We start from the raw sequence: 12292 nt of genomic DNA, 5'->3' as shown, positions 1-12292 counted from the left end.
TGGACGAATGCAAGCAGCGCTACTTGTTCTCAGGGCTTGTGCTGCATGATTGGCATCCTGTGAGTAATGTGTTGTCACTGCGCGCGTGAAGGCCCCGACCCCGACGTTGACGCCATTGATACAATTTATCCGTAAGGACTCCTCATGCTAGACCATTTATCATGCAGAACTCTAACGGCAGTAGCTTAGATAAGAATGACGTTATCTATTTAAAACGGCATCTCATTGCGAACTTCAGTTCGACTTGTGAGATTGCTTATGCTCTTTTCAAACCTCATGTTGAGCAATTTGGCATATAATGCAATTCGTGATAATTCCAGGCTACTTCTACCTGTCTATATCTGATAATCAAACATCCCGCCTCTGGTAATCTTTACTTCTGAAGTTAATGATAACCCTTTAAGAAAAGTATTACAACTAGCCCTAATACTTCCACTGTTTGCACCAGTTCCTCACCAGCTCCTCAGTTATAGGACCCAGATTCTTCATCGTAACACTATGCTTCACGGTCCTCGTCCTGTGCGGGTTGATCCCGTGGAAATATCCCGAAATGTCGGACATGACCTTTTGCTCGGTTATGCCGCCAATGTCTACCACGAGTCCCGCAATGTCATCCACCGGAATCCAGTCGACGACATTCCACGGACGGATGCTATCTGGAAGCATGCCCAGGTGAATGGAGCTGGCCACCAAGCTAGGAATGTATCCTTGTTTATTCCACATCCCCAACTCGCCCCTGAGACCTCCAATTTGGCCCGCTCGAATAATCGCCGTTAGAACTACATCTCCGCCGCGGCGTCTAGAATGAGACTGCCGGCTAGTTTGGACTGGCCGTAGCCCATTTGTGCAAGACCCAAGTCGCTTAGCTGACGCTCCGGCATAAGCTCATTTGATGACCATGAAGAGGCGGTACTGGCACTGGAGATGAAGATGATTGGCACGCGTTTGGAGGCCTTGCTGCAGAAATCCACTAGGTGATGCGCGCCTCGGATATGTGGTTTGAATGATGAGACGCTAATGATAAAGTTGACGGGCCACGCATTGTGAATGATACGATCTGCGTTTATGAGCAGCTCCTTGTACTTGGTAGGATCAAAATTCCGGCCTTGCTAAGACAGATCAACGTCGAGAAACTCAACTTTTGGAAAAGTCTTCAGCCAGGCCTCTGGCCGAGTTGAGAGCCAGTTGGCGCGATTGGCCGCCGTCGTCCCCTTGGTTCAAAGCGACTACCTTGCTAACTCTCGGTTTGAAAACAGTCCGTCGACAATATAGGCTCCCAGCGGTCCAGTGGTCCCTGTTATCAACACCGTTTGCCCCTCGTCGGCTGGTTGGGCTTGAATCAAAGTTGGTGGCGGAAGACGGGTCGTGTACCGCAAAACCATCTCCGCTAGTGCTTCCACCTCGTCAACAGTTTCGTCATTTTGTAAATCCTTGCCAGTCGAAACTTTGAAAAGTCTCGCAGCCAAGGCCCTGGGGGTCGGATTTGCGTAGATGACTCGTGGAGCGACTGTATTCTGGTCCAGAGAGACGCTCTCTGCTCCTAAACTGAGGCGAAGCAGCTTTGATAGTCGGAGAACTTAAAGCGAGTTATGACGTTAACAGCTATGAAAGCAGATTAAATAGTGGAATTATCCTTGGGATTAAAGCTATCTAGGTTCGGAAAATAGGCCCTTATTTATAGATATTAAGGTCGTCTAATAGGTTACCTAAAAAGTAATTAATTTAAGGGGTTCTACGGTATCTAGCTATTAAAGGTTCGGCTTTAATAGGGTGGTAGTGCGAGCCTTCTTTTAAGGCTTTTCGTATAATTAAAAAGCAGCTATTTAAGGCGTTTTAGAGCTTATTAGAGTCCCTAATAAATAGCAGCCTTTTTCTATTAAAAGGGGCCTTTAGCGTTAATACACCCCTATAAATTAGGTTAATAGCTAACTATTAAAGCTATTAATAGCTATTAAGGCAAGTTAAATTAGTTAATTTAAGCTCTTTTAATAATATTAATAATATTAATAAGCTCTAGTTACTTAATAAAGCGATTAAATTATTAGCCTATTAGAATCTTTATTAATTTATTAGCTAGATTATTAGCGCTTGAAATAAATTTAATATTAAAGGTCTCTTATTAATAGGCTTATTAAATCTAATTATTATAAATATTAATATAATAAAGAGCGGTCTTAAGCCTTAAAAGATTACTATTAATAAGCTAAATCGTTTATAAGTTATTATATTATATTATAGGCTTTAAATAATCTAGCTAAAGGTCTAGCTATTAGAAAAGCCTAAATATTATAATAGTCTCTTTAGCTATATATGTAAAAGCTAATAATTCGGCTTTAATAAACGATATTATAACTGTATTTTACTTGCTAGTCGTTTAACTAATAGGTCTATTAAATAGTCGAATTATTAAGCCTTATAATAACTTTTAAGTCTATTAGTCGTTTATAAAGGCAGTATTAAAAGCTATTTAAAGCTTTAGGTTATTAGAATTCTCATTAAACTTAATTACTAGGTATCGCGTTAAATATAAGTACTTAATAACTTAATTAGCAACCTATTAGTGGGTTTTTAATAAATTAAAGAGAAATTTAGCTAGCTTAGCTACTAGTTTAGCTATATTAGGTCTTTTAATAACCGCGATATAATTAATAGAGCTAATTATCTGTTAATATTAATGAATTTAATTAGTAATTATAATACTAAGATTAGGTTTTAATTGATTTTTAGGTATTAAACTTTCTTTAAAGCTATCTCTTTTAGGGATATTAAATTTCGTAGCTAGTTTTTTAATATAAAAATTCTAATATAGCTAAAGCTTATAAGTAACTTTATTTTAAAGGACTTAAATACATAAAAACTATTATAGCTTACTAAGATTCTTTATATTATAGGCAGAGCATTGGAAGTAGTGTAGTTTTGTAGTTTTTAGTGAATTTTAGTGTAGTGTAGTGTAGTGTAGTTTTACTACACTACATTACATTTTAAAAATTAGTGTAATGTGTAGTATTAATTAATTTATAAGCTATTATTAGCTAATATAATTAGTAAGCTAAAATAGAGCTACATTTGCTTACTAATATTAATATTAGTAAGCAGGGATTAGCTAGCTTAAATAAGCTAAAAACAGGGATTAAAAAACTAATAAAAATAAAATAAAAATAAAATAAAAGGGAATTATAAGGGAATTATATTAAGTAAGCAAGTATTATTTTATATTATTATTATAAGTAAAATATATTTAATATAATAAATTTAAAAATTTCTATTATTTATGTATAAATATCTTATAAAATAATAATATTTATAATATTACCCTATAACTTAAATATAAAATATTAAATATTAAAGTTATAAGAAATATATTAAAGTTATAAATAATATATTTAAATACCTTAAAATTTTTCATATAAAATAATATTTTATACTTTCTTTTTATATATATTATTTCTTATATTATAATAGATTTTATATTTCTTACTTAACTTTTTTATTTTTAAATTTTATTATAAAAAGTTTTACTAAAAAAAAGCTTATATAAGCATATTATATATGAAAATAAAGCTAAAAATCACGTGATTTTAAATCTTTAAAAATTAACCTTAAATTATGGATATTAAGCGAGATATTAAGCTTTTAGTCTCTTATTTTAAAAAAGTGGATCTTAATTTTTAGCTAAGATTTAACCTATTATAACTCGCTTAATTTATAAGCTATACGTATAAAAATTAGTGCATTATAAAGAGCTAAATTAGCTCTATTAAGGTATAATAATTATAACCTTATAAGTCTTATAATTAACGTTATATTTATAATTAAAAACTTCTCTCTATAATTACACATTACACTACAAATGTAGTTGTAGTGTAGTTAAACTACACTAAAACTACAAAAACTACACTACACTAAAAACTACACTAAAAAACTACATGTAGTGTAGTTTTTTTGTTAATGCTCTGATTATAGGTTAATTTAAGCTTTTAAATTATTTAATTAGTAGCTTTAAAAGCTACTTAATAATATAAAAAGACGATATTATTAACGTAAAAAAAGACTATTAATATTAGGCTATTAAAGATATAAGAGTCTTTTAAATAAAGTATTAAACCTAATAGCTTAAAGGTCTTACTAAGAGACTATTACTATAATAAGGCTAACCTTTATAGCTTGTATAAAGCTTATAATAGCCTTATTATTTAACCGGGCCTTTTAAAGCCTTTAGGAAATTTAACGTAAACTTCTTCGTTAATTAAGCTATTTATAAAGGCGTTTATCGCGTTAAGCTACCTAGCTTTAAGGTTAAATTTAACTGTAATAGCTATTAGAGTTTAAAATAACCTTTTAGCTAGGGTTATAGCGTAAGTCTTCTTATTATTAGGTAGTTAAAGGTTATCTTATACGTATAAACGAGCCTTAAATTTATTAATAAATTCGTATTTATCGTATTTATATTTAAACACTTAAGTTAATAGTAATAGATAATATAATCGTTTTATTTAATTAGGTTAAACGAGTTAAAAGGTCTCTTAGCTAGTTAAGGTATTATATTTAGCTTAAGTAGCCTTTTTAAATTTAAGCTTATAAGGGTGCTTTTATAGCTCTTTCTAATATTAAGGTTTAAGCGGTAGGCTTCTTTTATATAGCCTTTTAAGCCGTTTAATTAAAAAGCTATTATAAAAGCTACTAAGAGCCCTATTAGAAATTCGTTATAACTATTAAGGTCTTTTATCTTAGTTTAAAGGCTTTAATAAAGCTAGCGTTAAAAGGTCTTAATAAGGGCCGCTTATATTAGATTTAAGGTCCTTAAAAATGTTAGATTTAAATAATTAACTTTCTTTTTAACTAGCTTAAAGGCCTTAAGTATTAACTTTAATAATAAATCGTACCTTATTAGTATTACTATTATTATTAGATTTAATATAGGTTAAAAATTTAAGCTATTATAGCTTCTTTAGTTAAATTTAATAAATTTAGCCTTAATAGAAGGTTTTTTTATTAAAGGTTATATCTTTAACCTATTTAACTTTTAATTTTAATAGAATTTATATGCGAAAGATATTAGTTAAGTTATATTTAATAAGGTAACTAATTTCTACGTAGACTATTATCTTAAGAGCTCGTTTTTAAATCCCTTAAAGGGCTTTCTAGGTTATTAAATAAGCCCTACAGCTATACGCGACTAAATGTGTAATATTAGGCCTATTTAAATAACCTATATTGCGATTATTTAATTAAAGCTACTATTAAAGCTATTAGAAGGGCGTCTTTTAGTCTAAGCCTTATTATAGTAATAGATTATAAAGGTAAGTAGTAGCTTTCTAGATTTTAGGCTATAATTTAATAGGAAGGTTAGCTACCAGAGCATTAACAAGAAAACTACATTTTCAATTTTCAAAAAAGCTTAAATAATTAATAATAAATCTAATAAAATACTTGAATTATAATTATAAATGCATAAATTAGCTAATATTATAACCAATTAGCTTATATTAAAAAGTGGGTCCTTCTAGCTTATTATAAGCTTAAAAACTAGATTATGTAATTTTCTAAAAACACACTACACTACACTACACTACAAAAACTACAAAATGTAGTTTTTGAAGTTCTAGGCTTATAAGAGCTTATAAGGACCCACTTTTTTATGTTAGCTTATAGTATAAAATTTATACTATTTATCCGTAAGACTTATAATCTTATAAGTATTTTATTAGATTTAATATTATTTATTATATTCGAAACTACAAAAACTACAAAACTACAAAACTACACTACTTCCAATGCTCTGTTAGCTACTAGCTATATTATACGAGCTTTTAACCCTAGAATACCCCTAAACCTTTTAGTAGGGCCGTTTTAAGCGGGTGTATACGGTAATATAGGCTCGTTAATAATGCCTTTATAGTTAATCTAGGCCTTATAGGCTATTTAAAGGCTTTTATCGTTATCTTAATAGATTTAATAGATACTTAATTAATACTACCTTTAAATTTAAGCCTTAAATAATTAAAGAGCTAATAATAGGGTATCTTAAGTGGTATTTTTAAGCTTAAAGACCATTAAAAGGCCTAAGAATTCGTCTTTAACTACTAGAGCTATTAACTTATTATTATAGCTAGGCTTAAATTAAAAGATATTAATATAAATCCTTTAAAAGGGTCTTAGGCTTATTATTTAAAAGCTTTTATAAGAGATAACCCTTTTAGCCTTAGCTTTAAAATAGGCTTTACAGTTAATTTATACGGGGCCTTAAATCTTTAACCTAGTAGTCTATTAGACTAAATGTTTAAGGTTATTTGCGTTTAAGTAGCCTAGCTATTAGTACTAAAGGTTAATAGAGGCTATTTTCTAGGGTTAAGGTAGCGTTAAATTAAATTAAAAGCTTTTAATTTAATGAATTTCATTGAATTTAATAATAGGCTACTTAAAGTAACGCCTTATATAAAAGATAACCTTATTATCCTTTAATATAGCTCTTATAGTTAGGTTTTAATTATAGCCCTTTTCTAGAAAGCTATCTAATAAGGCTATATTTATATAAAAGGTTAAAATAAAGGCTACTTACTCTAGCTAAAAGAGCCCTATTTATATTTATAGAGAGACCTTTTTATAGCCTTTAATTTAGAGCTTTATATCGCTTATAAAGGCTTCTTTAAGCTATTAAAGAACTTAATAGTCGGTAAATCGATTAAGGTTATTATAAATGTGTATATTTAACCTAGAATCTAGAATAAAAGAGTCTCTTAAAGGGTAAATATTCTTATAAATTAACTGAATAAATAACGCGGCTACTTACTTCACGTAATTTAACCTATACTTTAGTTAATTATAGCCTTTTTCATTAATTTAAGTGTTTTTAGCGTTTTTAGCGTTTTCTGCGTTTTTAGGCCCTTTAAGCTACCCTTGTTTTTTAACCTTTTAAGCTCTCTAATATCTAGACCTTTATAGGCTTTATTATTCATTAATTTTCTAGGCTTTTAATACTTATAGAAAGCGTTTATAAGCTTCTTTAATTAATGCTCGTAGAAAGCATTTATTAGCTTCTCTAATTTAATGCTATTAAGGCCTAAATTACCCTAGCGCTTATAGAAGGCCTTTATCTTATAAAGGACCTTATTAATAAGAGCCTTTATTTTAAAGAACACCTCGTTATTATTATTAAAGTTAGCCCGAAAACGTAATGTAAGATTATAAGAGGGACTAGAAGTTAGGTAGCTAAAGTAGGGGTAGCTGTATTATAATAACTAAAGCTTATCTTATTTTTTAGTTGTGTGAAATACAGGGGATATAGTCCTAAAGCCCCCGTTTTATATAACGTTATTAATTACGTTACAGGTAAGCGAGGTTCCCTAACCACCTTATAATTATCCCCTTTTACTTTAGCCGGGTATTAGATAGCCTTAATACTCGCTTATTAACTATATAGCGGTGTATTACTAATTAATATATAAATAATTTAAACGTTTAATTAAAGGTTAATCGCGTTATTATATAATTAATTATATATATAAATTAATGTAGCCTTTTTATACTTTTACTAGTTATTTCTCCCTTAAATATTATTACTTACCTTATTTTTTCCTATATTACTTATTTAATCCCCTTTTTTTACCTAAGAAACCTTATTTTATTAAGCTAATTACCTATTATTTATTATTAAAATAATAAATATTAGTACTAAGCGTTATTTTTATATATATTACCTACGTATAATAGTAAATGCTTACTATTATAGCTTTTTAAAGAAGCCTTAACTTCTTAAGATTTCCTATACTTTTAATAATAATATAAGCTTAAATACTAGCCTCTTTAAGCGCTATTAATAGTGCGTTATACGCGTTAATACGTATAATCTAATTAATTTATAACTTTAAAGGGTTTTCTTATAGTTTTATTATATCTTTATTAACGTTTATATAACTTATCCCTATTATAGTTAAAGATATAATTAATCTCTTATATCTTTTAGGCTATCTTTAATAGCTTATAATTACCTTAATCTTAAAGAATAAGAATAATAGTAATAATAATAATACTAGTTATATTTTTTCGCGTGTAACTTATATACGCTTTACCTAGCTTTTACTAGAAATTATTTATAGCTTTAATTACGCTAAAACCGCTTATTATATTACCTATAAGTTAACTAGTATAATAAAGAGCTTATAAATGCGTTTTTCCTTAATTTATTATAATGTATTTACTAGCTAATTCTCTTCTTTTAGCTCGCTTAAAGTGCCTATTATTAATATATAATAGCTTAAGAGTAGCTTTTAATTACTTAAATTCTCTCTTTATAGTTTAGTAATATAAGTAAACTTTTTTACTAATAACTTCTTAACGTTTTACTTATTAATTATCTTTAAGTAAATTATAATTAAGTCTTTAATAAATAAAAAGTAACTTAAGTCTTATATTTACACCTATTTAACCTAGGTTATATCGCTTAAATAATAATAATTTACTACCTTTATAATAGTATAAAAAAGGTAATTACTATTAATAAATTTAATAATAACTTACTTAAAGAAGGCGCTTTAAGTGCTTTTTTACTAGCTCTTTCTACGCTTTAAGCGTTATTTTATTTATTTTTTATTTAATAGTTTACTAGCTTAAAAGTTAATATAAATAAAATTAATAATAGTAAGAGTATAACCGTTTTATATAATAATCTCTTACTTATAGTTTTCTTATAACGTTTTATTAGCTTTTTATTTATTGTTATTTTATTAAAATATAATAATTACCTTAAATACGTTAATTATATCTTTAATAATTACCTATTAATTATACTTAAAGGGCTATCCCTTTTACTTTACTAGGTAATAAATACTTTTTTAAGACTCTCTTTAATTCTTAACTTCTTTAACTTTATACTTTTTATTATTCTCTTTAAGGTTTAGTATTAAAAGCGAGTTTTTACTAGTATTTTCTTATCTTTTTTATAGCTTTAATAGGCTAATATAAAAGACGTTATAAAGGTAATTATATTATTCTAATAGCGCTAAGTAGTATACTTATTTTTTAATAGTTTTTAGAATTTAAAAGGGTTTAATATAATAGGGAATAAGCTTTTATTTTCTTACCTTAAATTTAATATTCTTTATAATTAAGCCTATTAAATCCCCCTTATATAAAGTAAAAGGTATATAATATTAGTTATAATACTTTACTTAAAATTCTATAGCTTTTTATTAGTTAATTTAAAGTTATTTTTATACTTTTTTAAGCTTAATTATACGGGTTTTTACGGTAAGCTGTTACGACCCAGTCACAGGCTGCAGCGTAGGCCGCAGGATGGGCCGGTTGCATGAGCCACCCAGTGGCTCAGGGCACAGCGGGTGACGGATTAATGGTCGGGACGGGCCGCCAATGAGGAAGAGTTCACTGACTGTTCAGTGAACTCTAGACGAACCAGTAGCACGCATGTAACCATAGTTCACCAGGACTTCAGTGAACAATGGGTGAACACCGTAGTATATAGGGACCCCCAAATTCGCTTCATAGATAGACTCTAGCTCCTTAGCTTTCAACACACAGATCATTACATTGACTAAGCTTCGCTTACAACTCTTTGACTCTGATCACTTGGTTACGGTCTACGACCTATTACCAACGTAACACCCAACTGCTCAGATTGACTGCCCTAGTGGCTCTGCCAACATAAACTACGACCTAGTTTATCCCTTGGGAACCTAGCGTTACACGTCGAAGACTCCTATTGGACCTTCCGTGCAACAGTCGTTACACGTTGAAAGCTCTTGTTCAGACTACTACTGCGTCACTCTGAGCAATATCTGATAACTGTCAAACATGGCACCACGCGAGGCTACTACCGCATCTGGATCGAACGAAACTCGGGAGGGGCCACCAACCATCTCTGCTCACGAGATGCTCGCTGAGATCATACGCCTCCGCGAACGGGTTCAACAGATGGAAGAAGAACGACAGGAACAAGCCACGGCTGCTGCCACAATTAAAAAGGACTTGGGAGAAATCCTCAGACCCAGGGCGCCGGGACCGTACGACGGATCCCCGGGTGCACTTCAAGGATTCCTCACTCAACTCAGGGCTTACCACCGACAATTCCCAAACAAAATGGAAGAATCCTCTGCCAAGGTACTTCACGCAGGAGGATGTATGACGGGAATAGCACTAGCATGGTTTGAACCCATCATGAGGGACTACCTTAACAAGGAAAAAGACGACCGCGAAAACGAAACCAACACCATTTTCGAAAGTTACGATGAGTTCGAAAAAGCCATCAAGAAAGCCTTTGGAACAGTTGATGAAGCTAGAGCTGCCGAGTACCATATCGACGGACTCAAGCAGAAAGGATCGGCATCCGATTATGCCGCTCGCTTCAGACAACTCGCATCTCAGCTTGACTGGGAGGACGAACCTCTTATGTCAGCATTCTATAAGGGACTCAAGGAAGAAGTTAAAGATGAACTCTATAGAGAGAACAGGCCAGACAATTTATCGGACTACATCGCTATGACGGTACGGATCGACGACAGACAGTATCAGCGACGCATACAGAAAAAACAGGGTAAAGGAACCTGGAACCCTACTAAAGGAAAGAGTTACCAAGCCAATCAACGCAGGAAGCGGGACGAACCTATTGCCTATGGTCACACTCTTAATCCTGGACGAATGGAGCTTGACGCTACCAAAAAAGATGACAAAAAGGAAAAGAAGTGTTATAATTGCGGAAAACCAGGACATTTCGCCAACAAATGCAAGAAACCCAAGAAAGAATGGAAGCCAGTACCAGAAGGAGGTAAGAAACAGCTCAATGCTACTAACCAACAGAAGATCGAAATCTACGAACCAGAGGTAGAGCACAAAAACCTAAGCTGGACCTTCTGCTACGATAACAACTGCTATACCCACCTCAGTAGCAAACAAGGAACCGGATGGTTTCCGAAAGAACCCAAGAAGCCGAAGAAAACGCAAAGACAGATAAACCGGGCATTGGGAATCACGACACCACCACCACGAAAACCAGGACACGAAAAGCTACAAAGGATACCAACGCCGGAGCTTGAGGAAATACGCGCAGGAATTCAAGCAGCGCGACAAGCGGTACAAGAAGACCTGGACGAACAATCAGTGGAAAAAAGAACCCTTGCGATGACAGGACGAAAGGAGATTTTCGAACCAAAATCGCCAGAATATTTGAACGAAGACTCGCACCAAGAAATCCTCGATTGGGTGCGACAACAAGCAGAAGCAAGGAAGATTCGAAGGGAACAACAATATAGGGAGGAACAGGACGCACAAATCCTCACCACCCTCGATGAACCAGAAGATAGAGTAAAGGAAATGAGCGTCGACGACAACTGCGCAATCCTAGATACTCCAGAAGCGTCCGAAGACGAACAAAGCGAGGAAGAAACGCCTGCAAGGCTAACAGCCACACAAGAACAAGCTGTACAACGATATTTTCCCGCACCAACAGGAAAACATTTCGCAATCCCTATCATTGCGGTAGACACCACCACAATGTTAAGAAACCCGACACTATGGTACCCAGAAGGGGACGACCCCAGACTCTCACCAAGACATAAGGACCATACACGATTAGCATGGGCATCATGCACATTTATGATGTGTCAGGCACATTTTACAACCAAGGCACGACTGGATGCATTCCCGATCCGAATGAGAGGATATCCGATCAAAGCACCATACTTCCGATGGGAACTCCTAGAATGGAGAGTGAAGATAATCAACGATGACCAAACTATGATCTTGGAACCCGATTCAAACACACCCATCAAATGCCGAGCTCATACAGACCCTACGGATGTATGTGAATCAGACACATGCCAACTGCACGTGTATACGAAGAACAAACAATGGCATCAGTATGTGTATGAGGGAAAAATCCCAACACACAGAAGAGAGTTGTTACTCAAGTCACCTCGATGTGAAACGAAAGACCACATGGTATGCCCACTACCCAATTGTTCAGAACATATGGTAGATAAGGCCAGGGAATGGCACAAGTGGCAATGTGGCACACCAGCAGCATACAAACGGGCACAACGAGCATTAGACATACTCGAACACAAAGACCCCAGGGGAATCACAGAATCAACATACCACAATGAGCAAAGGCTGGATAAGTGGTACAACGAACAGAAGTTCAACCCCAGATGCAACAAGAAATATGCGGTAAACTGCGACAACCCAAGATGCGAGAAGCATGGAGAAATGAAAGATCAAATTTACAACCGCCTATGTCAAATGTTTAACGATGGGTTTTGCTTTAAACACCCACAGAATGGAA

General features: G+C 32.9%; 1 protein-coding gene across 1 annotated transcript; it reads right to left on the bottom strand.

Moving 5' to 3' along the window:
* Positions 1-423: 423 nt before the first annotated feature.
* On the bottom strand, positions 424-666 carry J3458_005686 (uncharacterized protein; the record flags this gene model as incomplete). The annotated part of the gene is made up of 1 exon (XM_066118942.1): positions 424-666. One exon carries the CDS (start codon positions 664-666, stop codon positions 424-426), a length of 243 nt encoding a protein of 80 aa, XP_065976464.1.
* Between the last annotated feature and the right edge of the window lie 11626 nt (positions 667-12292).

This window comes from Metarhizium acridum (assembly GCF_019434415.1).
Source record: "Metarhizium acridum strain ARSEF 324 chromosome Unknown scaffold_31, whole genome shotgun sequence".
Taxonomy (NCBI): domain Eukaryota; kingdom Fungi; phylum Ascomycota; class Sordariomycetes; order Hypocreales; family Clavicipitaceae; genus Metarhizium; species Metarhizium acridum.
The sequence above is the reverse complement of the archived record's forward strand: the minus strand, read 5'-3'. Positions and strand labels throughout refer to the sequence as shown.